Here is a 26,316-nt window from a genome sequence, read left to right on the forward strand (position 1 = left end):
TTTTTGTCAATCCACATCTCCCAGCCCTAAATGCATCCAAAAGGCAAAATACTCATCCTATACTCCTCCAGCTGGACTTGCAATAACCATGCAAAACCTTTTCTGCAGAGCAAAAAGCACTTACCTTCGGGGAAAAAAAAATAAATTCTCCTGCTCTGTTAAAGCAGACTTACAGCAGTGCCAGGCCTGGCAGCAGCCCCACAGGCATGTGTGGAGCCCCCCCAGCCAGTGCTGGTGCAGCTGGGGTGGCACAGGGCAACAATGCAGCCACCAACTCCGTTCTCCTCTTCCCAACCTTCGGCTACTTTCAAGGCTTTGTAATTTAGCTTTCCTCTGGATCAATATTCTAAGATAAATGTTGATGTTTTCTTTGCATAATCTATTCCTAAAAGTGACATCTGTTCCATTTCCTTCAGCAGAGGCAGCAGCAGGCATCTGCAGGCAGCCCCCCCACCCCGGCACAGCCAGCTGTCAGGAACTTCATCAAGCATTGCCCCAAAATGCAGCTTGTTTCTGTCCTACTTGGATTCACGCTCCAAAAAAAGAAAATCCTGCACTTAAATCATCTTTTCCATCTTGGTCTTGATATTTCACATCACTCTGAGACATTAGAAATCCTCAACAACTCAGCCATGCCCCCAGACCTCAGGGGCATGAAACCTCAGCAACTCAGCTCTGACCCCAGGACAGGGCCCTTTTCCTGTAGCTCACTTCAGCACGTCTCAGTGAGAGCCTTCAGCATCCCCGAGCAGGATAAAACAATGAAGGACATGCCAGCTCTGTGTCCACCTGAAGTATTTTTTAAATTATAATTACTGATTGGAATTCTGATATATTTGCTCAGTATGTTATTTTTAGAGCCTTGGGATGTATGTACAGAAAAATTCACATTCTCATACAGTTATCTATATGTTCGAATTCTGTGTAGTTGCTTGGCAAAGCAAATAACAAAATGAATAAACCATAACCTATAATCAGTTAAGCCCATCTGCTAATTTCATACTTTGTAACCCAATAGAAAGAAAATAAAACCAACACATCAGATTATCAGGTTGGAAATAGGACTGTTTACAAATGAAACAGAAACTTTAAATCTGTTGAGCAGACCTTGCTCTGCACAAAAATTGCTGCTGGAGTTGCCAAAGCTTGCTTGCTTCTTTCTTTCTCTTTCTTTCTTTCTTTCTTTCTTTCTTTCTTTCTTTCTTTCTTTTCTTTCTTTCTTTCTTTTTCTTTCTTTTCTTTCTTTCTTTCTTTTCTTTCTTCTTTTCTTTCTTTCTTTCTTTCTTTTCCTTTTCTTTCTTTTCTTTCTTTCTTTCTTTCTTTCTTTCTTTCTTTCTTTCTTTCTTTCTTTCTTTCTTTCTTTCTTTCTTTCTGAGAAATCTTTATCAAAGTCTGTCAAGCTTTCCATCTCATGCTTAGGAACTGCACCTCAGGTACTTTAGCTGCATAAATATGAGACTATCAGAAATTAGGCAGACTTATGTTGATCACTATATTCCAGGATGATGGAGTGGTCCTGTGTGCCTGAAACCTTTCCCTGAGGTTGCTCTTCCTCTTCTGACAGATCAAGAAATTTATCCTAAGCATTTGGGAAACAAGGAGGGGAAATTGTTCAGAAAAGAGCATGTAACTTGGAGGATTTTTGAAAGGTTTTTGCCTTTACAAAATCTCAAGAGGAAGAGGGTAATATCCATTTTTACAAAGGAAGAAAAGACTGACTAGTGAATTACATGGCCATAAATCTATCTTCAATACACAGAAAGCTTTTGAATCAAAATACTAAACAATCCATAAACAGGCAATGAAAATTAGAAAGCAGTAAGCCACCATGATGCGATTGCCAAAATCTAACCCCATAACTAACATACTTTCCTTCTTTCCTTGTACTCTGCAGGCAGAAGGAAAGCAGCAAATCAAACAGACCTCAAATGTGAAATACTTTTAGACAAAGCAAACTGGAAAAGCACTTTTCTTTTGGATCAAGGTCCTATATCACAGGTGCAGAACTGCTTGAATAAACACACTCGTTCAGCGCTTCTCCTACAGACCAGGGCCAAAACCCAGCAAGTAGTCCTACTAAAACTGCAGAGACACCAACCTGCAAGGAGTGTGAAACACCCTGAAGAGCTGAGCAGAACTCAATATGGTCTTAATAGACTGGAGAAATGGTCAAAAAACCAGCAAGATAAAATTCAATACAGCCAAGTACAAAGAATCACATTTAGACTTTAAAAGAAATCTTCAAATGCACAAAATAATCAAAAGTAAGAATGGCAGACTAGCAGCAGTACAGCAGAAAAGCATGTCAAGGTAACAGTGACAATAAATTGAGCCAACAGTGTGAAACTATTAAAAAAAAAAGAGGCAGATAATGATCTGGACTATATTAAAAAAGAGAAACATAATACATAACAAGAGGGACTGGGGAGGAAGTCTGGTCTGCTCAGTAGCAGTGAGGTATCACTTGGAATATGCTTCTGGTTTGGGGTGTAGGGCAGAAACAGTTGAGGAAAGCCCAGAGGAGAAGTAAAAACAAAAAGAGTGGTTCAGAAAGCCAAATCCCTGCAAAAACTTTTAAGCACTTGGCTTGTTTAGTCTACAAGAGTGATTGTGGAAATGGGATAATGCTCTGAAAATCTTCCTCTCATCTTAAATAGCATTACATCACTCAGCTATTACACTGTCTTTATTACTGCCACAGTTATTACCTGACTGTCATTAGAGCAAAATGTACTGGTCTGTAATTCATATGTAACTGAGCAACAAAAAGGGCTTGTTTTTCCCCAGACAGCTACTGTATTTCACATTTTAAGACTTCATGAGAAGAGCCTAGAGTCTTACAAAATATCTATTGTAATCCTTCCCAGCATGGCTCAACAACTACTAGAATAAATTGGTACAAACCAGCACCTCTCTTAAGTTCAGAGGTGAGTAGCAAAGCTGCCTTGTGTTTTTGGATGAGGGATGCCAGGTAGCAGTTTAGATACCAGGAGCATATGGTGGGTCCTTTCCCCAGTGAGCCATTAATTTGCTACAAGATCTTGCCCCTTTTGTGAGCTTGCCTTTAAGTAAAAGCAGGAGTACACAGAACAAGCATGCACACAGACAATTTGGTTTCTCTCATGAAAAGAGATGCTAAGAGATACGCTGTCTGCACAGTGTATTTTTCCACCATGTACATACAAGATCTGATGAAGCACTGATTTTAATTCTTAAAAAAAAAAAAAGAAAAAGAAAAAATGAAGATACAGTCTAAAAGGTCTAAAAGTACCTAACAGTTAAATATTAAGACTTTGACTGACAGGGCTGAGTTTCCTTTTCTACAGCCATTCAAAAGCGGAGATGATAACACCATAGAAAATCCAAATAATTTTATTTGCAGAGTTCCTGAATTTGCATCTCAGGGCTGTAACTTCACACAGTTGACTGATTCACCTCTACTTTTCCACCTGTCCCTGAGATGGCAGCCAAAGCATCTGCTCCTGTCTTATTTCCATCTCTCTCTCACACTTGTGCTATGGCTACTGACAGTGCTGTTGGTGTGCAGGAGTGGAAGCCCAACCAATCTGACCTGCAAACCTTGGTTTCAGCACTGTGCAGACTGGATCAGTGCACTACCGAATCACCCATTAGAACAAATTCGACGTGAACTAGAGTGTAAGCTCTGACTGTTCATCATCAGGACACACTAGAGTGGATCCACACTGGTTTTATGTTGAATATCAAGCTTCCTCCTAGCAGCAGGATGGTGACAATCTGACCCAAGCGGCAAAGCCTGCTTGTATATTCAACCATTTTTCTTAGCCAACTGAGCAACTTTATATCAAGCCAATTGTCCCAGATTGCAAGGCAAGTTGTATTCTATTTGCTATCTGTATGGCAGTTGTCTTCTGTCAAGTGGGCAGTTTGCCTTATCTCTTCCACAGCCACTCCTCTTTCAGGGGAGACATCTGCTGATAACAGGCTATTGAATGTCCCTGCATGACTGATAAGGACTATAGCATCCCATTGTGAGATGCTCTGCCCAGAGGGAGGAGCCAAGCATTCCTGCCTGGATATAATCTTGAGGTTCTGGAACACCAGCACGGCTTCTCCACTGCATTTCCCAGAGGAACAGCTGCCTCTTCCACTGGATCTTCAGAGGAAGACTACACCCTTTCTCCAGGATCCCTGCTCCAACAGAACCACACCTGACACTCCAGGAGGACTGCAGCCACAATTCCAATTGGATTGCTACCAACACCCTGACCAACAGCGTGTCAGGTTGTATTCTGACTCTGTCAGTGTTGTTTTAGTTTACTGCATTTGGTTTATCTTATCTTTTTATTTTCTTCCCTAATAAAGAACTGTTTTTCCTGCTTCCATATTTTTGGCTGAGAGCCCCTTAATTTAAAATTTACAGCAATTTGGAGGGAGGGGGTTTACATTTTCCATTTCAGGGGAGGCTCCTGCCTTCCTTAGCAGACACCTGTCTTTCCAAACCAAGACATCAATGCTTGCTCTTGAACCAGCTGCAGGAAAGCCAAGGCCAGACTCACTGTGCTGCATGAACTGAAAGAGTTCCACACATCCATGTGGCTCCCACCCACCAATCCACCTTGAAGGTCTTAGAAGTTGTTAAAATCACCTACGCTCTCTGTGTAGGCATCTGGAACAGCCTCACCTGCAGATTTCCCTGAGAACCATGCACTGGGGAATGGAGAGGAACAAGAATAGGGCAATCCCTCAGCCAGAAGGAACACTTTGTGGGCTGTTTCCTTTTGGCAACAACTGGCATGGATCACTTCCCCAGGAAGCTGCTAAGGTTCCATGTGTTGAAATTTTTTTTCCATTTTCATTGTGTGGTGAGAGTGAAAGTGGTGGCATTTAGCAGCTACATTCCATCAGCACTATTGTTGTTCCCTGGCGGTAGGGATTTGTTTTCCATAAGGTGAAATGCAAAGGCGTTGTCCCCTTTTGGAAGAACACAGAGCTAAAGAGACCCGTGGGGAAATACTTCCAAATGCCATGCACAACATTGCTCTTTAAATTTCTTGGATGAGGTAACACTTCCCAACAAAACAATGTGTTAGCACGCCATGTACATTTTGCTAAGCTGCTGCCCACAGTTCAAAGGAATCATCAATCCTGATGTTCAGATGCAGCTAAAGGGAAAAAGCAAACTGGGGACCTCTGCAGAAGTCCTGTCCTTAGACTTTGTCTAAGCTGAATCATGTTTAAATCCAAAATTTTCTGGAAAAAAAGAAGTATTTATGCTATTAATTATTTTACAAAACAATGTTAAACTATAATTTAAGTCTGCGAGGACAGCAAAACCGTGTTAGCACCTTATAAGTGTAAGTATTGTTCTTGCCTGATTTGGGCTAGTATCGTTCAGTTCCTCAGATCTTAAAGTCCTTATTGCAAAAAGCCTCTTTAGTCCCAGATCCAGTTGCTAGATTGTGTGGTTTTCAGATAATGCTGAATTGAGGTTGCTAAATGAGAACCAGAAGGCTGGAGCTAAGCAGATAAATTAAAATTTCCAATTACCTCACCATAAATGGGGTTCCCAAAGAATTCTTCTACCCTATTTTCACACCAAAAATACAGATCAGTGTCTTCCCAGACTAAAGACACAAAAATCCCTGTTAAAATACACAATGACATTCTTCAACTTCTGGTAGAAATTAATAATGCAATATGTGTTTCCTTCCTTTTCTTAAGTGGTTAGTTGAAAATTACTTTAAAAACACTGCTAGTTGGTTATACATTCACAAAATACCACAGAGGAGGACTTAAATCTTTGGGTTTGTGCTTTTTTTTTTAAGCTAGTACATATTAATAGCTCACTGAGAACCAAAGATCCTTCTGAGGGAAATGAAGCCTCTGGAAAGGTAACAATAAATCCTACCAAAGCAAGGTGAGTAAGGGAAGGGAAAGTTAGCCTGTAGCCGCTTCTTACTCTATGAGACATACCAAAAATAAAAAAATGCCCCGAAAGCTCTCAAGTTTTTTGTTGTTCTGTTTAAAAGACTTCTGTTTTTATGTGGAGAAAGTAACCTTGAAATAACTCCATGTATGGACACGATCACTCCCGAGCAAGAAACACCCTATTTCTGTCTAGCCTTGTAGTTTGTTCCAAAATAAGCATACCAACTTCAGAGTTACTCAGGGAAAGATAAATCCACACCTGACTTTATTCAACAGTAATTCCTAATTATAATGTCATAAACGCACCAGGAATTTGAGGGTCCATGTGGGGGTCTTTTGGCTAGGGAACCCTTAAACTAGAGCTAGACCCAGCTATAATTAGGCCAATGTTTATCCCACTTTCCTATCAGTTAAAGCCTCCATAGCTTAAGTTCATACATAGCCTGGGTGCTACCCAAACTGCAGCTTTTAATGAAAAAGAAAAATAATAGAAAGGGGAAAATAAGGTCATTTTCCCTACCTATGACTAATATAATGCTGCATGTAGCTTAAGAGTTGCCCTGTAATGAGGACACACTCACTTGAATTATGCAGCTCAACAAAGCTATCTCCAAATTGGATGGCTTTACTGCATTGCTGGCTTGTAGCAGTGCCAGTCAGATGCAGACAGGCAGACTTCTTAACCTTCTGTCTGAGAAGATTAAATCCTTAACAGTGTGTTTTCTTCTCTTCCCCTACTGACTCTTATTACCCCATCCTTTAAAATAAGTAACAAAAGAGCCGTTAACAATCCACCTAATAGAGAAATTCTATTTTCTAGCATTTCTAATGTAATAAATAGGCTGGATCTCCAACGGTACAGAAACAAGTATCAGCTTACAAAGCTGACAAAACATGAGTAGGTAAACAAGATCCTCCCATACCTTCATAAATAACAGGGCAAAGGACCAAATACCTCCCTCACGAGCAAGCTAGCCCTTACCAAACAGCTGTAAGGAATTCTTACAGTATGTACAAACAAAAAATAAGGAATTCTTACAGCATGTACTGACATAAACATCTGAATTAACTAACCCCTGTGAGAGCATGTAACTGCTACCACTTGGAAAAATGAGCAAGGTCAATCAGTCAAAAGACTTTTATTTTTGTCTAGGATCAACTACTTTATATGGCTTTGCTACCAAATATAGAAACATTACCCCATCTACAAAGGCACTAATTTTAAAGATTGTGCTTTTGGAAGAAAATTAGAATTGTTTTTTCCACCTAAAAGATCATTCCAAATGTATTATTAAGATCCAAGGTACATCAGATGGGAAAAGGACTGACCTATATATTGTTTAACTCCATTAATTTTGCCGGTTTTAACAAAGCAATGCAGAACTTTATTTTTTAAAAAATCCTTTTTTAATCTCAGAATTCTAGGATTATTTAGTAACTCTGGTTAAGCTGCTAGCCATAGTTGATTCCCTACATAAATTTTAAAAGACAGTTGAAAAATACTGTTCTAAAATAAGCCATGTCTAAAATGAGGCAGGAGATTCTTTTAGAAACTATGAGCAAACGTCTGATTAAGATGACAAGCCACATGGAAACTACTCCCAGAATCAGACTCAAAGGGCACTGTTACCAACCAAATTTGGCAGACAAGGAATCATGACGAACTGCAAAGGCACGCAGCAACGTAACAAAAAGTTGGGAATCATCAGCAAATAAGACAGAAAGCACTTGTGTCTACTCAGCAAGGGCAAGAACATAAGCAGGACGAATTCTAAGCATTAAATTTTGGATTCAAATGAGTGGCACTCTGATATAGTGGGAGTGGAGACGGCTGTTCCATTTACAGGTGACTGGCCATAAGCAAGCCGTATCAGTAAGGCAAAGTATCTGGCTATTGCAGATTTCTCATTCTGATTTCTATCTGTCCGGAGAGCTCATCTTCAGAACGGTTTTAATAGCAACAACAGAGAAAGAGCTAAAAGCATGACATATATAATGTACGGCTCTATACTTTCCTAAATGCTGTGTTCAGGGTCGGAACACCTTCAGAGACTGCCTTACAGCATTTATCACTAGCTAACAGTTGACATTCAGCCTTATCTGTAGATAACTACTGTTAGATTTGGCATTTTTAATACACAGCTACGCTTGTTTAAGATCACTGTGCCTTCAGACAGTGTGAGCTAAGAGGGTGATGACTGAAAATTCAGCTCAAGCAGGAAAGACAGCATTTATAGTTAATTTGTCAAATACTACAGGAAGCTTAATTAAGTCTCATTTCTGTTTCCAGGAATATTGCGATGCAAGTACAGCTACATCAACTTGGGCAAGGGACCGTAAGAAATAAATTGGACTTTATCCTTTGCATCGATTGTATCTGTCAGAAGAATAACACCAAACAAATCTAGTCAGCGAATGCACTGAGTGTCCTCAGAAAAACACAACCAAATTCTCAGCTCATTTATGAAGTTTAAGCTCCTTTTTTGACCTAGCGCTGCACAATTTACTGAGCTGGGGATCGCGGCTGAACTGAACTCATTACGCGCTTGGTCAAGCGCTGCTTTCCCGAGCCAGCTATTCTGCTGTGCACCCCGTTTGGGTCAGGAGCTCCGGCTACCGCGCAGGACACCCGGAGCCGGGGCTGCGCCGCGCCAGGGTCCCGGCGCTGCGGCGGCCACGGGAACGGCGCAGCCGGGATGCGGCCGGGATGCGGGGGCGACGAGCGCTGTCAGGGCTTCGCTCCGCGACACGGGGACCGACCCGAGCGACTCCCGACCCCAGCCCCCTTCTCGGCCGCCAGCAGGGCCCGCAGGGTCCTCCTCAGCACGGACTCGCTCCCCTCCGCTGCCGCCGCAGCCCCAGCAGGCGCAGCCCGGCCCGGCCCGGCCCCCCGCGCCGCCGGGGCCGCTCCTCCCCTCGCCCCCGTCGCAGCCCCCGGCCCGCCCTCCCCACGGCACGGCAGCGGGGGCCGGTGTGGAGGCGGGGGGCCGGGCGCAGCTCCTACCTGCGGTTCCTACCTGCGGCTCCTGCGGCGGCCGCCAGCGCCAGGCAGAGCGCGGGGAGCAGCGGCGGCGGCGCAGCGCGCATGGGAGCGGCCCGAGGGAGCGAGCGAGCGGCCCCGGCCCCCCCGCCCCGCGGGAGCGCAGTGACGGGCCCGCCGCCCGGGGAGCATGACGGGAAATTCCTGGGCACCGGCGGCCAACGCCAAATATGAACATGGAGCCGGGAGACTCCCGCCGCACGGCCGGCACCACCCGGCAGCGCGGGGAGGCGGCCGGGACCCTGCCCCGTCCCGCCGCCGCGGCACGGCCGAAGTGCCCTGTCCTAAAGGGTTAAAGGGGGCGCTTCGGGCAGGCCAACGAAGCGGCTCCTCGCCCCTTAGAGACGTTCCCGCAGTTCCAAGAGAGCCCCGGCCGGAGCCCTCGGGCCGAGCGGAGCCGGCGCTGCCGTGACCCTCAGCTGCCTGCGCGGCGCCGGCCGGAGCGGGGACAGCGCTGCCATCGCCGCAGCGGCTCCGGCCCACGGCTCCCAGCCAGAGCCAGTTCCTCACGTCAGCACCAGCCCCGAAACTACCACAGCGCCCAATGCCCACCCTGCCTAGCTCCCAAAAAAAAAAAGGAACTGAACGACATCGAACTTCTTCCTCCTCCTGCTCCCCTTCCTCACGGGACGCGTATATGTAAATCATGGACTTACCGACTCTGCTTTGTTCCTCCTACCTCCCAAACCTTCAACCTGTCACTACAACAGTTCTCAAACAACGTAAGATAATGGCAGGGAAAAAAAAGCTAACCTCTTTTGTTACTCTATCAAAATCCCTTTCATGATTCTTTGTACCTCAAAGTGCAAGAAAGAGGCTAAAAGCACAAGGTTAAGGCTTTTCAGCCCTGTCCTTTAACAGGGGAGACAACATGGCATGTCCACGACTTAGGAAGCAAGGTAATGTCTCTGCACTCCCTGTGTACAAAATCAGGATAAAAGTCAAGCTGACAGTTAAATGAAACTCGACTGTCTGTGTCAGCTCATGGCAGCACCCGTTCCCATCCTAACAAATACTAAAAATTAGTTACATGGTTGTAACAAATCAATCTCCCTCTCCACCCCAAATAAGAAAAGCATTTGAGTCAGAGACACCCAAATATCTAGAAGGTGAGACACATATAAAAACCCCTAATAAACCTTTAATTCGAGTCTGGTTTGGTTTTTTGTTTGTTTTTACAGGATAGGGTTGACAAGTTACAACAAACATCTGATTTTTCTCAAATGTTCAGATATTATACATATTCCCCTGTCTTGCAGGAAGGGATATCAGTCAACTTAACAGTTTAAGGTAAAATAAGCTGCATAATAGTACATATTACAATTAAAATGTACAGTGTTTACAAGAAATATATCTTAGAAGCAAGATAGATGCATTTGCATCGAGGCGACCTTTTAAAATGCCACAGCTATTTTTACATTCACTCTTGCAACAGGTCACAAGATGGGGTCACTAAGGTCAGGTTAACAAATCACTATGATGCACATCAAATACAACAAAATTAGTTTATATACATATATATAATACATATACATGTATATTATACATATACATATATGTATATAATAAAACTCATCAAAAATCTACCAGACCTGGCACAATCCACTTACCCATCAAAAATATGTACTTGTCCTTGGTAAGTAGAATTCTGCATGGCTGATTATATATTATATATACTCATTCATTAGCATCTGAGACATAAAACCGAGGATTTAAAATTTTTCGGTTAACAAACTCTCCAATAATAAACATGGTGCCCACAAAAGCACAAAGGTAAGGCACAATAGGATTTCCTGTTGCAGAATAGTGTGCATCATGTTTACTTAACTGTAAGAAAAACGTGCATTATTTGTGCAAGTTCATGCTGCAGATCCATCATATCTACAAAGTAAAGTGAGTTTCAGTAAAATCTGTGGGACTGGTGTGCTTCCAGTCTCACCTCCTACAGGATGTTCAGCTGGATAACTAGGTAAAATGGTTGTAGGAGTGGGGATTAGTAAATCCAATAATCTTAGATTTGCAACTAAGCTTCTCAGCAACAATTTTGTACTTCTAGGTAAACATTAGTAAATTTACAAGCTTAGAATCACAAGATTTACTGTCAGCTGCACTAGTTTGCATGAGCCAAAACTGTTGCAAGGAAGGAATTTTTAAATTTTAACATATAAATGGATAATTAAAACATGTTATAATATACTGGGAATGTAATTTAATCCAATGGTATTTTGTCACAGCCCTGACAATTGTAATAATAAATACAGCTTTTCACAAAATACTTTTCCAGTATCTGCCAATTGCTTCTTTATTGCTCACAAATTTGAATTCATTACAATTGGTATCAGACCTTTCACACAAAATCAGTAAGTTATTTTATATAAAACCTATAAAAGATATTTAACCTGTATCCAACACTTTTAAGTATTTGGCCTCTTGTCATGGTACAGCCAAAACCATATAAAACAATAGGTTTTGAATAAAATAGGAAGCTTATTTGCTGCTTTGATGCAGACATCCTCACAGAACACAACCCTTTTTGCCACCACCAGCATTTACATTTATATACAAAACCCAGTACATCCGCAATCAGTTCATCTTCCCTCACATTGATATTCAACCACTAATGCCAAATTCACTTTCCCCATACCCCAGCTGCAGAAAAAAAATTTTATATAGCAACAAAAAACTAATATTGACTGAATTTTTTTTTTAACTTATTCACCATCAGGAACTGTAGGTTGCTTGTTACAAAATACCCACAAGATTATTTCACAGGAAACTATGGAAATACAGGAAGTCTTCTTTTCTCCATGCTTTTGTATTAGCAAAAACACTTCTTGGTGCAAAAATACGTCACCACATCTGCAAATGTATAATGAAATCGGTATTCCTCATGCAAAACTTAAATGCATCGGTTTACTATAGCCCCAAAAACTTTGTGAAACAACTTGTTTTTCCTTTTTTGTCAGCTCAGTATTACTGCCTCATTGCTAAGTCCCTTTGGAAACAAGACTTCTGGAACGTTTGAACTTTTATTTAATTCTTTAAAGTATTACATACAAAAAGCACTAAAAAAGGAAGACGGCGGCCAAACAGGAACATTCCTGTTGCAAGTAACAGTCCTAGCAGTTGTAGAAAGCTTTCTCAGGAACTTCCCTGAGAGTTAGTTGTGCCTGTCCGAAGACGCAGATGTGACATAGAGTTCATGTGTTTGTTTGATGGCTTCAGTGGAGTGTTACAAGTAAGAGCCTGGGGAAAACGATGATGATACCGATCTAGTCGCAGGTATTTTACTGTTACCAGCTTTCCTACAAGGCAAAGAAACAGGAAAAGAGAAACCTTCTAGTTCAGTATTATTGCATTTTGCTTCAGGATGAAAAACACAAATATTTCATTACATCAAAATTAGTTTACTAATTATTAGTTTAAATTTTTTTTTAACTGCTCAATACTTTAGATAACAAACATTTCACCAATTTAAAAGAACTCCAACTGCACCCATGGGTAATTTCTACCCATGTTTTGTTATAAACTCCCACTCCTTACCATCAAACCAAGAGCCATGTAATGCCTTGAAAGCCTTTCCAGCATACTCCGGGGAGAGACACTTGACATATACACAGCCCTAAGAAAGAGAAAGAGGGATTTGGGTTTTTTGCCAGTCCAGCTGAAAAGGATGAAGTATTAAGTTGTTACTGGAAAAACACTCACCTCACGTGAATTTTTGTCTACAGCAATATGAACAATTCCATCATTATCACTGCACTTCTCCAAGATTGCTTCTTGAATTGCTAGATGCCAGTGATCACCTATTTCCCTAGGCAAACAATGAAAGATTTAAGGGACTACGTAATTTTTTAAACATCCACAAAATTCTCATACTTCCCTACTGAGTCTGGTTTCTCTGTAACTTTACATAATTTTCTGGTAAATGCCTCTGGGACAGATTAAGTACTTTTCCTACTGAATACATTGTATGTAAATTGGCTCCCATAGTCCACTTTAGAAAATTCAACCCTACAAATCAAAAGGAGTAACTTCTATTTGGGGGGTGGGGTGTTGCCCTAAAATGGGCTTATTCAACTGGTGCTTAGACTGATAGTTAAAAAACACGTTTCGGCCTTGCGTAGTAAATGTCTAGAACACACAACAAGGTATGATGCTGTGATGTGAAAGTTCATAATGTACAAGTGAACAAGCTGGACAAGTTGTTCCCTTGATATGATTCCTCCCTGACTTTTGGCAGTAGAGATCTGATTATTTGCTGTGCTAACATTAACAAAAACAAGTTAACCAGTATATTCCCAGATGATTCTCAAGCCAAGAAAAAAGACCTGTTTCATGGAGCTGCTTCTAACAGCTACTGCTGTAATCACTGAAAGGAATTCAGTAATTATTGTTAGTATACAGGCACGGTAAGAGCAGCTAAAACTAGTTTTGTTAAACATACCTTGCACCCACAGCAAACATCAAAACAATACCTGACAATCTAATCACAGACACTGGTACATTCTGTGTTTTAGGTGGTTTTAGGTGGATGAAAATATACCTTTCAGGTCTGGAACAAGAACATAAGCCTCCTTCCTCTAATGACACAAGCAGATTAATAATACAGTTTGTCTTGCACTGAGGGCTTTGGATTTCTGTTTGTGTTTTCTTTAAGATAACTACAAGGGTATGATAAGAAGTATTTCCTTAAACAACAGTCCTCTGAAAGACAGCTCACAGAAGAAGAATGCACTAGGGAGTACAATATGGAATTGGATGAAGTATCCCACTATGAATGCAATCCAGCAGTCCAGTAATGGAGCTAGGTCAACTTCCAAAAGATAAGGTCTACAAAAAGTCAGTATATTAGAAGTCATAATGTTCCAAATAGCTGACTGGACATAGGCACTAAAGACAAGTGTCAAAACACATCTCCTAGTCTATAAAGGTGGGGGCTTTTTAATGCACCTGTTGGGCATGGACTGGGTCAGTACTGAAAAGCACTGAAACTTACAGCAAAGATACAGGCTAAAAAGGGAGACTGTTCTGACAAAAATAACACCTCAGTAATTAGTTCCATTAACAGCAGACATTTTGAACTGCTAACATTCTGAAACAGGAAAGTAGCCAATACCACATACCAATAAATATTACAGTGAAGCTTCAGGAATGGACTTATTTCCATACCACTCAGACTAACCAATACAGCTCACCAAGTCTTCTTTGAAGCAAAGACAATAAGGATGTTGAGATCACTTAAAATTCTCTGCAAATCTCATGCTTTAATCCTCCTACAGGAGGATCAATTTGCCTCAAGAACAACCCCTGAAATTTCAGTCTTGCTCACCTTACTCCAAATTATATAGAAGCCACAGAAGCTGGTGTCTTTGACGAGACATTAAATCTTAAAGACATTGAGAAAAGGTTTTTGGAATACTTCTCTATGCTAGGGGTAACACTATCTCCAGCTAAATTAACTAACAGCTTTTCAGTTAATAAGGCAAGGAACTAAACTAATTAAGTGTGGCTAGAAAAAATGCTGAATAAATACATCCAAACTTTGCAATCACTCATGTCCATACTCTGATGTCCCCCCCTACTTCCTGCCCTAATCAGTAAGTTGTATTATTGAGGTAGCATCTCACATGTACCCTTGTAAGACATGGACATGGATCTGTATTTTTCCCTTGTACAATTAAGGAATAATTTACTCCAGAGAAGTTATTGGAGTCTCTGTATCTCTTTAAAGTGGACAAAGAGCCTTCAAAGCTTAGACAGGATTATCTGACATAACGTATGTGTTAGTGCCCAACTCCTACCACGATCTAGTCCAGAGCCAAAGGATATTACAGAATAGTGGAGCGGATGAAGATTTAAAAGATTACCAAAAAAATTAATTATTTTTCCTTAGCTTTTGGTACCTGAAACAAGGCTTGTTACTTATTCATACACAGTACATACTTCAGAATTATGAGAATTACATGAGCATTAGAAGCCAGTACGCAGCACTAATTTGTTCCCACTACAAAAATCCATTTGCTTCAAAATTAGGCAGTCACAGTGCCATAAAGTAATAAGTGATTTAAATTCAGCTTTTTAAATGTAAACTGTGCAAGCTTTGTAGCAGTCCAAATACTCCAGAATACTGAACAATACTTTAAAAACTTACAATCTGTTGTCACACCACATGAGTCTCCTCTGTCAGTTGATACAATTGAACACTTACAAATTTAATTAATGGATAAAGATCAGTCATTGCTCCAAATAGTTTGACTACATGCCACATCCTTCAAGAAGTGAGCCAAAGACACAGAGCAATACAATGAAGGACAGAAGACACATGGTTAAGATTTTTTTATGTCTTCTCATAGATGTCAAGAGAAACATGTTTTTTACAACCTGTTTTTTTCAACATGTTCATGTTTCTTCACTTCTTCCAAACCCCTCTCAGAGGTAAGAAATGGACTCTTCCAAAAGAATGCAGAAATACAGACAGATAACTGCCTTTACTTACATAACAGGATCAAACATATTGCGAATCTTTAGACATGGTGTCAAGCTGTTCGGGGGTGAATTTCTTCTATCTAGATGAAATGCTAGAAAGAAAAATAAATTAAATATTAATTATTTACAGGCATAATACCATTGAGGTAAGAAATGTCAACTTTACACATTAATACCTTTCCAGTTTTACTCAGAAGAAAGTTTATTTCATGTATGAAAGAATTCAAGCAAATTATTTTCACACAGTCTTCTACAACACTGAAGAAAACATACGGTATTTTGCTGAATTTTTTTATACTTAAAACTTCTACATTTAAGGCACTCTCTTATATCCAGGCCACACGGAAGGAATTCGGGATATTTTTAAAAATACCATATACTTGAAAAGAAAGGATTAGCACTACATTTCCATGAAAATACAGATATACACAACACCTGGAGTAAACTTTTGGAACTGAAGTTTACCATAGAGTTCTAACTGCCTGATGAAATTTTCATTTCTTCCACTTTTGGGGCAGTATGCTGCCCACCTGGCTAATAAATAAAGAGACCTTAAGATGGACGCTGCATTACATTTGTAGTGCAGTAACATGTAAAGGATGCTCTACAAGGACAGAGCCTTTATAGCCCTAAAAGATCACACATAATCAGAAGCTTCTAAAAATCTGAAATGAAACATACCAGAGGATAAAACAGATATAAGAAGAAAAATGAAAATCAAAAATAACAGAGTAACTCAAAGCTGAACAGTGCCACGAAATACATTCTGAAATCCTAAAATAAATATTAACTTCTCCAAAGTTCACAAGTTCCACTTGTGAGAGTCACAAGAGAAGACTGTACCATGAGAAAAGGAATCAAGGAGCACTTCAGATTCAGATAAGGCAGCTCCATGCCTTGAGAAGGGCCAACAAATCAGCAGTGGAAATGAAAGGGGATAGCCTAGTAAAACAGCTTTCAAGGCTTGAAGGAAATTTTACTTTGAAGATCGAGATTAAGTAGATTCAAGAGTTTAAACATAAGATTAAAATCTCAACAATAAAAAAACTGCTGTTAATGCTTCTCCTTTGCAATCCTACTTTAGAAAAATTTGACAAATTCAAGATGTTACATTCCAAGGGTCAGAAGTGTCTGGTTTGGACAGATGTCTGTGCTTCTTACTGCTGATCTTTTAAAATCTTAAAAGTACATCCAAAATACATGAACACTGCTGCTCTTCTGTATGCCACCCAAACAAAAACCGTGTCACACAGACAAAAATTAAGTCATGTGGAAGACACAGCTTGTGAAAGACAAGCACTAACCAAGAGAAAATTCACTGCCTGGAGATACTGCATAGAAAAACTTATTCTTATGTAAATTCCCAAGACAAATGAAATACAATTACCAACTAGAAATGAGAAAAGGTAGCCTCCAATTCTAATATCCAACCTACTGCAAGTTCCCCAAATAACTAGAAATGTTCCTATTAAGAATACACATGCACACAGAGTGCAAGTCACCAACACCTGTAACAACTATCTGTTTTTCTCTTGGGAACAGATTTCTAAATATGCTGGTGACACTGCATCTATCTCTAAGCTGCCTATAGTTTAAGGACAAGTCCTTTTTCAATAGCACATGGTTTTGTAAAGTTTTTTGCCCCTTATTATAAATTATACATAGGGTATACAATAAAAACTTTACAGAACTAAGCAACATTGAAAAATACATGGACTTACCTTACTTATGGAGGTTGGCTCCAGCAGATCAAGGGTGGGGTGAAATGTCACCAGCATATTGTACACTGGGGCACCACACCATACTGGAGAAGGTGATCTGGGGTGGCCTAGTCATGGACCTGGACCTGAAAAGGTGTGGGGTTGAGGAAATTATGTGCTGATTGTTTATAACTAGGCTTATTCAGCACATGGTTTTAATCCAAGGATAAAGAATGGTGAGGTTATTTGCAGAGATCCTAGACCCAGAGGATCAACATTTCTGCAAGCTGTTTATGAACTAAAAAAAATCCATACTGATATTTATGGAAGCAGTTAAACCACTGAGCTATCCAAAAGGAACTAAATGGGGAATTCACCCTTTAGTGTAGTTACCTATATAAACCATTCTTTGCCTGTTCCAGTTTCTAATAACTTTGATGTCCTTTTGACTGGAAATCTCAGGTGCTTACTGAGGTAACTTCAGCCAGAGCCTACCATCAGCACAAGACTAAACTGCTTCTAACTTAATGTAACATCCTACCAGTAGAGAAGTGTGCCCAGGGCAGTGCAGCATATGAAAATAAAGATGAACTCTTGTCTTTTCTCAAAAACACTTGTCAAAATCATGGTAAATTAAAAGTAATTTTTGCAACTTAGATGGAGCTTTTCATGTATAAGAGAAAAAATTACCATGGAAATCAGTGAGGTGTGAAATTAATGCTAGAACGATAATAACCCTTAATATGTATACCAGAAATGGCACCAAAAAGAGAGTGTAGAGAAGACACAGGCAAGTTAATGTTGTACCTACACAGCAAAACTGAAACTAGCATAGTTAACTGATGTCTCTTGAACTTCATTTTACATCTGTAACAAACAACTGATTCTCCCCCACCCCTAAAAGAAGTTGTTTCAGTGACAAAGCTGTTCAGAATACAGTACTGATTATTTGAAAAGTTACACTGGTGTGGAGCATACAAAATATTCTTGATAAGGGCATAAGGAAACATTCTTGCAGGACAACAGTATAAGCTACACACTGGTTAACTCAGCATCTCACATCTTTTTCTACATAGGTCTAAGGAGTAATGCTTACAAGACAAAGATAAAAAGGTAGAGATGAAATAGGAAAGCAGAGACACAACTTTGTGCAGTAAGTCACTGGTGGGAAAAAAATCAGGACTTTCATAAATTCCCCTTGGGGATTACTGAGCACTTTCAAGAAAAGGAAGTTACTTTTTATTTCATTCATAATGTACGTTGTTTTACTAACTTAAACTGAGTATCACTGTATCATTCCAGATTCGAAAAGCAGCAGCAGCTAAACACATGTCCTTTTGTCAACCCCTTTATTACTGTCTATGATGGAAGAAGTGTCTCTTGCACTGGCTTCAAAATGACCATTGAAGAGATTGCAGTACAGCTTTCTATACCCCTTTGAATTACTAATATATTATTATAAAGGAATTCCCAAGTATCATCACCATGAGTTACAAGACAGCCCAAAAGATCTTTAGATGTGAATTTGATGAACCTGATAAGGCTGAACACTTGCATCAAATATAGGTAGCCATGTTTCTTAAAACCAGGTTTTTTCAATGTTAAGCCATGGATCACTACAATTTATTAAGTACTAACCCTTCTTATCAAAGGCAAGGAAAAAAATAAAACAATTACCTGAAAATATTTAAATTATGCCCTTTCACACATCATGAGGTTCTTTAATACACATGGAAGATACTGAAATTAATATCACCAAAGAGAAGAGTATGACTGAACAGAGGTTTAAAATAGTTAATTCAGCTATAGAAGACAAACACAGGATGGATACTGAATTTTATAAGCAGCATGAAATCCAGTTTTCTTGCAATAGTTCAGAGTATAATTGTGGTTTGGAGTTTTTTTGTTTGTTTCTGTTCAGAGAAAGGATTATGTTCTCACAAGCCAGGGAGGAGGGGTGTCATTCACAAAAGGTAACAGGTTATCTTCCATGCTGCAGGATGAAATATCACCCTAGATGTGGTACTTCATAGAACCTCTTTATCTCATCTCCAGAGCTGTTAAGGAACTTTAGCTTGTACTGTTAGCTTAGCTACACTGCAGCCCTGCCTACCTAGCTTTCTTCAGAGTTCCAGTTATCAAAGGTGATATAGGACAATTGTATCTGTTCTTTCAAAAGCAAACTGAACACACTAGAATTGTGGGGTTCTCTCCACTGTGAGATTTAATTAAATCACTTGGCATGATCAAGACTGTTTCTCAATTGACTATTCTCTTGTACATTGCTTTCAAAACATTGCATTTGTCCATCCTACAATTAGCTTACCTATCCTTTTATTTTTAACAAATACAGCTACTGTATCCAGTAGGTAATATTTCAAAGGGATGGCACCAGAATTTATTCTGATCCAGAAAAAAAAAAACAAACTCAACTGACAAAACACAGGCTGCATCCTGGAGTACTGGACAAAATGTCACAGTGATGCTTTAACACACTGCTAACAGACAGCAGGCATTAGATCTCAGGCAAACTACAGATCCCAAGAGTTAAAATGCACACTATCATTCATGGATGTCCTTGTATATGCTGACAGGCCTTTCTGAAAAGGGTTTATTCTTCAATTGCACATGCTCAGGTATTGTTCTCTGCTACAGAGCACTACCAGATCTCAGATGGTTAAAAAATTGCAAGCTTGAAATTTATTCACAAGATTCAGACCCAAGAATTCATTATGATTTTCTATATGCTGAGTCTGTTGAGGGCATAGCAGTCTTGAAGAGTATCTAGATTTATGAACTTATACATTCAAAAATCAGAACTGGAGTATGATCTTAAATTCCAGTGAATGTATACTTCCAAGAAAGGAAGAAAGTGTCACATACATGGAGAATTCCTAACATCAGGGAAGAAATAGTTGGGCAAAAAGCATGAGACTTATGCAATAGAACTATTTCAAATAGTCATTTGAACACAAGGAGTGCAAAATAGAAAGAGCCTTTGCATGTGAAAATTGCCTTTGCCCGCTGACTGTCATGAGCTCAAATAACCCACTGTCGTTTCAGGCACCCCATTTCCACGCCCTTCTGTTAGAGCCAAAATATGCCATTTCAGCTCTTCAAAGATTTTCACTAAACTTCAAACATAACAAGGAAATCAGAAAAATTGCAATTACAAGGACTGCAACAGAATGGATTTTGATACATCCTATGCAACAGAAACAGGAAGTCGTAGTACATACTCTCTAAGCAACATACAGATGAAAGCCACAGCTGAGAGATCAATATTCTGTCCATATTTGCAACAAGCTGAAGTAGGTTATCAGATGCTCAGACTGGGATGGTACATATCAGTAGCTACTACAGCAGCCTTTCTAGGAAGTTTTGGAGACCACTGTTCTGTTTACAGTCTTGAATGTATATTACAGGTAGCAAAACATCACCTGAGCTATCACACACTGGAGGGGTCCCTAGGGGAGGAGAATCTAATCCGATTTCTAGTATAAGACAGAATGTCATGGAGTGATTTATACTGCAGTTAAACACGACAAGAAAAACTGAGAGCAAATGAGCAGCAAATTTAAACTAGAGCATGATGTTTCCCAGCCTGCATTGAACAATACAGATTTAGATTCAGATTTATAACACATATATAGTTTGCAGAAGCTGTGTTCAACTTAAGTGCTTGAAATTCAATCGTGGCAGTACTACAGAGACAGAACAGAAACAGCTGTTGACAAAACTCACCATTTCTGTATTGCAACTAAAGCACCTGCACATCCCTACGTACAATGTCCTGGAAAGAAAAGGTTTCACAACTCCTGGAATAAAGTTCACATACACATCTCACTAATGGAAACTTTGAGAAATTGAGAAATCAAGCAATAGAGTTGTCACAGCAGAATGCCACATTACTGCTACTGCAAACAGAACCTCAAGCCTGCAGTAGCATTCATGTGGTACTTTTAAAAAAGCAGCCCTCATTTCTAATGAATTTTTTAAAATGAGAAATGTAATGCTAAAACCAGAAGTATATGTTTGAGAAGTATATAATGATTATTACTTACTTTCACACTCAGGCAGAGATAGAAATGACCATTCTTTTAAATTCCAAACCAGAATTCAAGTCCTATAGTTTCAATTTTTCATTGACCAAAAAAAAAAGAGTAAACCAAAGCCTGAAGTTTAACACGAAGAAAAGCAGAAAGAAAAACCAAGAAAGGTTTTTCAAACCAGGAAAATATGACCACTGCAGACATACAACTGCAAACCTACTAAATTCTTGCCATTTGGTTTCGTGATAAAACTGAAAAGTGACAGAACACTGAAAAACCCATGTATGATAAACTGCCTTCTCTATTAAAGCAAATGCTGACCACAGAGTCTGAAAAACAAATGCAATGTAGAAAAACATTTATGACAGAGCTAGAACATCTAACACTATTAGATGTTCCAAATGCACATTTTCCTAATTCAGAGTCTTTTGTCCTGGCAATTTCCCTTTTAAAATAATTATCTCTTCCTCCTAACTTTGTCTTTAGGAAGCTTACTGGCAACTTAACAGTAGGAAACCTAAGTCTGCAAGACACAATTTACCTGCTATCATACACAACCAATTACACTACTAGCAGTAAGTGTAAGTCATGTCAGAATTTGACCAAGTAGAGTATTCTTTTTAAATTCAGAAAAAAGAAGTAGTAACTCACTTTGGCTAAATACCCACTGCATATTTCTGCAGTAGCTATAACAAAAAAGCTACTTTCCCTTGAAAACAAGAGAGACACAATGCACCAAAAGTAAGTCCATACAACAAGATAATAGAGAAATAGCACTGACAGTTTATAACAATCCTTAAATGCAAGAGAGAAAACAAGTCTTTCATGCTTGTTTTCAAGCAACAGAGTACCATTTGTAAGTTAGATACAGAAATTAGGACAATTATATCTGCAAAATACATCTTCAATACCTTGGCCTTGCCACACTTTTGATGGTATTACTAAAATTTTGTCACATGCTGCAGAAGGCTGCATCCACTTCCAGACCAAGAACTCGGCACCACCCACTCTTCGTGTCTCTGTGCGAACTCTAGATTCATTTGCTGCAAGAAAGTCAACTGCTCTGTTCCAGACTTTATTCATCTTCCTCCTTAAAAATTGAAACAATATTACAAAGTTAGCATAACAACAACCTGCATAGTTGACATCCACCATGTAAGAGAATCAAATGCTTTTCCTTCCATCTGTGTCAATAGCAAACTTCAACATACTACACTGTGCAATCTATTAAGAAATTAAGTTATTTTTATCTCAAATTAAGTTAATTGACCAATTTATTTTTGTTAGTTTTCCCCCCCTTTCAGTACTTCTAGTGAGAACGCACCTGTCCTGAGGTGGTATTAGAGAATCACGCACATGCAAAATTGGCATGTAAGGCTGCAACTCTTTATTTTCTGAACATGCCTCACTGTGGCTTCTTAGAACATCTGAGGACAAAAAAAAGAAACCAAAGTGATAACCATGTAGCTCATGCAAACATTAAGAAAACTATCACTTCTGGCAATTAACACCTACTTTGAACACTCTTCCTGATTTCAATAGTTAGGTTTTTCTGGCATTTTGAATCATTGTTTTTTCCAAAACATTCTTAACGCAAATTAACAACAGCGTATCTAGGTATCCCAAGTAACTTTGAAGTAAAGGAAGATAGTTCTTACAGTTACTCTTGACTGGTACTTTTTAAGTGTTAGTAAAGATGGCCATCTTTGAAAATAAAGCCCTTTCCTTCCACCTCAACAAAACTTGATTTGCAGACAAAAAAGGTAGGCACATGGTTAAAATAGAACAGTTCTGATTCCTCTACCATCTCTGTATTTATTGCAACTACCATAAACAAAAGTAATAGAACAACTTAAGTAAGACTACAAGACTACAAACAGAACCTACTGCTAACACTGTGGCTTCAAGTAGAAAGAGGAGGTTTCAGATCTCAGTTGTGCATATTATTTTGCCAAAATAGCTTCTGCTAAAAGTAATTAACTAAAAAGCTGTTTTTTCTATGAAAAAACATTAAGGATGGTATTGAGAGCTACCATACATTTTTGGAGTGGATATTTTATCTGAAGTTAGCTGAGAAAACAGATACAGAAAGCAACATGTCGCTATACTTCAGTAAACAAACACATCACATTGATATTTGTATTCAATAGTAGGACAAAAAACTACCAAGTCAATGGCAACTTTATAGCCATGTTGATGTAATTCACAAATTACAAGCTTCATGTCAAAAGCTTTGATTAGGTTTAAAGGATAGGGCATTAAAAAAAAAAAAAAAGAGAAATAAAACACATAGATCACACTGGACCAAGAACTCTAACAGCATGATGACTAGTAAACATGAAGAAACATTAACTGAATTAATTAACAGTACTCTGAAAGATTATACAAAGCTGATACAGATATATCAGACACAACTGAACATGGCATACCTATGATTTTCACCACCATATCATACATCTGCTTTGTTTCTTCTTCCTCTTTTGCCCAACGGTATTTCATGTAGTGTAAGACTCCCCAAACCATTGCTATACCTGCATTAACATGCATAATACACTTTAAGCAGTATTAGAGCACTGGATATTTAAGAGTTTACAGAGCATACTTCAGAAGTAGACTGAACTATCTAACAAGCACTGTACATTCCAAAGCTAGTAAAATACACTGTACTTGCTGTCTGGATTTTATACTCTTACACAAGAACACAAACTCTTCCACTTGAAAGAGCAGTTACTTCTAGGAAAACATTTAATTGTTTTAAGAACAGCTCAGTATTCCAGATCATCTTTTCTGCAGTTATTTTTTAAACTTCCTGGAACAACAGTGAAATATCCTCAAAATTAAGGCTATAATCTTTTTACTGAACAGTTTGCTTTTTCTGATCAGTTCAACATGGAACTTTTGAAAGCCACAAGATGTTGCTCTGGCAGGGAAAAAGATTTCCCAAAGAATGAATACGTTCAGCTGACTACAGAAGCAGATGATAACAACCAGTGTGGAAATACAGTGGTGCAACAGAAATGCTTATCAAACCCCAATTTAATCAAAATACCAACAGAAACTCTGAAGTTTTATGGCTGAATAAAAACTTTCTCTAAACTTGCTTTTCCCCATGCACTTAGATAAATATGAGTTACAACAAAAAAAGGTTGACTGTTTTATTAACTTACCCCAAAGCAATATTGATAATCTGTGAGTTACGTTAACAAATGCACGGCGAAAACGACACCTGAAAGACATCTTTGGACTAGTGGATTCCAGATACTTCACATCTGTCACATTAGTGACATCCATCTCATTAGGGTCATTGCTGAGACACCTATTCAAAAATATACAGTGCTTATGAAAAAGGATACATTCTCTCAGAAGAAATTAAATGAAGAAATAAACACCACTTACTTTATGCCAACATCTTCCCCACTATTCAAGATCCATTGTAATGACGTGTTAAGTACACTTTCATATTCTGGATCTAAATTCTGTCAAAATACAATATTAATCAGTAATTTCATAAATAACCAGGGACTTATCATGCCAATAAAACTAAGATATTATACAGACCAGTAGTCAAAACTATATTGTTTCATTCCTGATACTTCAGATTTTCAGTACGTGTTCACTGCATAAAGTAAATCTATTTGTGCTACAAGCAGTTCCCAGACTCACCAGCATCCCCTAAACTAAGGAGTATTTGAAAAGCCAAGCCACGCCACGTTCACTGCTTTATTCACAACTCTAACCTAGAGTAAGAAAAAACTATTCAGCCACTAGGCGGCAATCGCTGGAAATCTACTCAGAGAGTGAAACTTCAACTTGATTCGAACTCCGCTGGAAACGCCTCCTATGAAAGCAGTTCCATGCTCCATTCTTTTTAAAGAAGCTTGAATAAATACAGTTTTAACAGATATTTTGAAAAAAATCCAGGATTTGTAGATCAAGAACTGACATCACTACATTGACTTTTTAAAAATTACTGGATATTGATTCTAATAGGATAGCATTCACTGCTATCTGAGCGAAGGCTTTCTCCACAGTTCATCCTGCATGCTCTTTTGCAGAAAGAGAAAAGTGAAAATGGAAGTTACTGTTGTATTTGAAATTACAGTCCTAAAAAAGTTTTATTTTCATCTTTCCTCTGAACCTCACATTGGCTTAGAATCCAAGCATAAATACTTAAGAAAAGACAGTAATGGTTTTATTTTACATATGACGTTAAAGTATTGATAATTTTATCACCGAACACACAAATTCTGCAAAGCAACTGTACGGTTAAATAAGACTTCCTACAAAGCAACAATTTTTCATATTAAACTTGAGCTTCCTAGCATAGCTAAAACAGTTGTGGTAACCCTCCCTCTCCCCAAATGCTCACTACATCCCCAAATAAAAATCATATGCAGTATGTACTAAAGTCATCAGTTCTGATCATTTCCAAATAATATTCGATACTAAGTCAAATTTTAGTCAATGCAGTAGATATGAAAACAGGCCTTGCAATTTGTAACTTATACAGATCTTCTATACAATCAATGAAAAATAACTCCTTTGCTTACTTTTAAATATGCAGCTGCCTCCTGGACGGTAAGGTTTCTTTGAATAGAGCTGCCACATTCATGTTCCCCTGGTAAAATGAAAACTTTTATTTTGATCTATTTATTACTGCATTATATAAAACAAAATCACCTAAACACCAGTTTATGGTTAACAACATTTACACAAGCAGCCATAGCAATACAATAATTCTCATAGGTTCCACTAAAAATATGGAAAAATTCTCTGCACAAATTTCTCCTTCAAAAGAAGTTTAAAAACCCCGATGATTTTCAGAACTAATAATATGTACAAATCACAGCAATACAATCTCATGTGCTGCTCAGAAAGCGTGTTTCAGTATTTACACCAAAAGCAGAACAATAGGCAGCATGAAGAACTGTCAGAAGGACATTACCATGAAAGTTACTGTACCCTGACTCAGCTTCCAGATATTTCCTTTAACTCCAAAACCTGTATTATCGTTTATAGAGCCCACGTTCCAGCTGAAATACATCCATAGTATTTCAGGCACTATGAAGTTACTGCATTTTAGATTGGCCTAAGTTATTCTGGTAACTCACTGCTTTCCTGAACA

General features: G+C 38.9%; 2 protein-coding genes across 4 annotated transcripts in view; both read right to left on the reverse strand.

Moving 5' to 3' along the window:
- MSRB3 (methionine sulfoxide reductase B3) overlaps positions 1–9,633 on the reverse strand; it is an 82,045-nt gene extending 72,412 nt beyond the window's left edge. Inside the window, exon 1 of one of the 3 annotated variants that reach the window (XM_030960564.1) lies at positions 9,607–9,633. Coding sequence is in view for 1 of the 3 variants with exons in the window: in XM_030960562.1 (XP_030816422.1) it covers positions 8,928–9,128 (201 nt within the window). In the remaining 2 variants the exon portion in view is untranslated. Of the gene's footprint in view, positions 1–8,914; positions 9,129–9,606 lie in introns of those variants that run through there. The other 2 variants (XM_030960562.1, XM_030960563.1) reach the window with 2 other exon arrangements.
- A 438-nt stretch (positions 9,634–10,071) lies between these two features.
- The window catches only part of LEMD3 (LEM domain containing 3), a 40,793-nt gene continuing 24,548 nt past the window's right edge, over positions 10,072–26,316 (reverse strand). Inside the window, 10 exon segments of the mRNA XM_030959520.1 lie at positions 10,072–12,255; positions 12,494–12,572; positions 12,659–12,764; positions 15,450–15,531; positions 22,103–22,281; positions 22,516–22,618; positions 23,621–23,722; positions 24,359–24,507; positions 24,588–24,667; positions 25,742–25,809. Of these exon segments, the coding sequence (XP_030815380.1) occupies positions 12,092–12,255; positions 12,494–12,572; positions 12,659–12,764; positions 15,450–15,531; positions 22,103–22,281; positions 22,516–22,618; positions 23,621–23,722; positions 24,359–24,507; positions 24,588–24,667; positions 25,742–25,809 (1,112 nt within the window). The 3' untranslated portion in view covers positions 10,072–12,091.

This window comes from Camarhynchus parvulus, chromosome 1A, assembly GCF_901933205.1.
Source record: "Camarhynchus parvulus chromosome 1A, STF_HiC, whole genome shotgun sequence".
Classification (NCBI taxonomy): domain Eukaryota; kingdom Metazoa; phylum Chordata; class Aves; order Passeriformes; family Thraupidae; genus Camarhynchus; species Camarhynchus parvulus.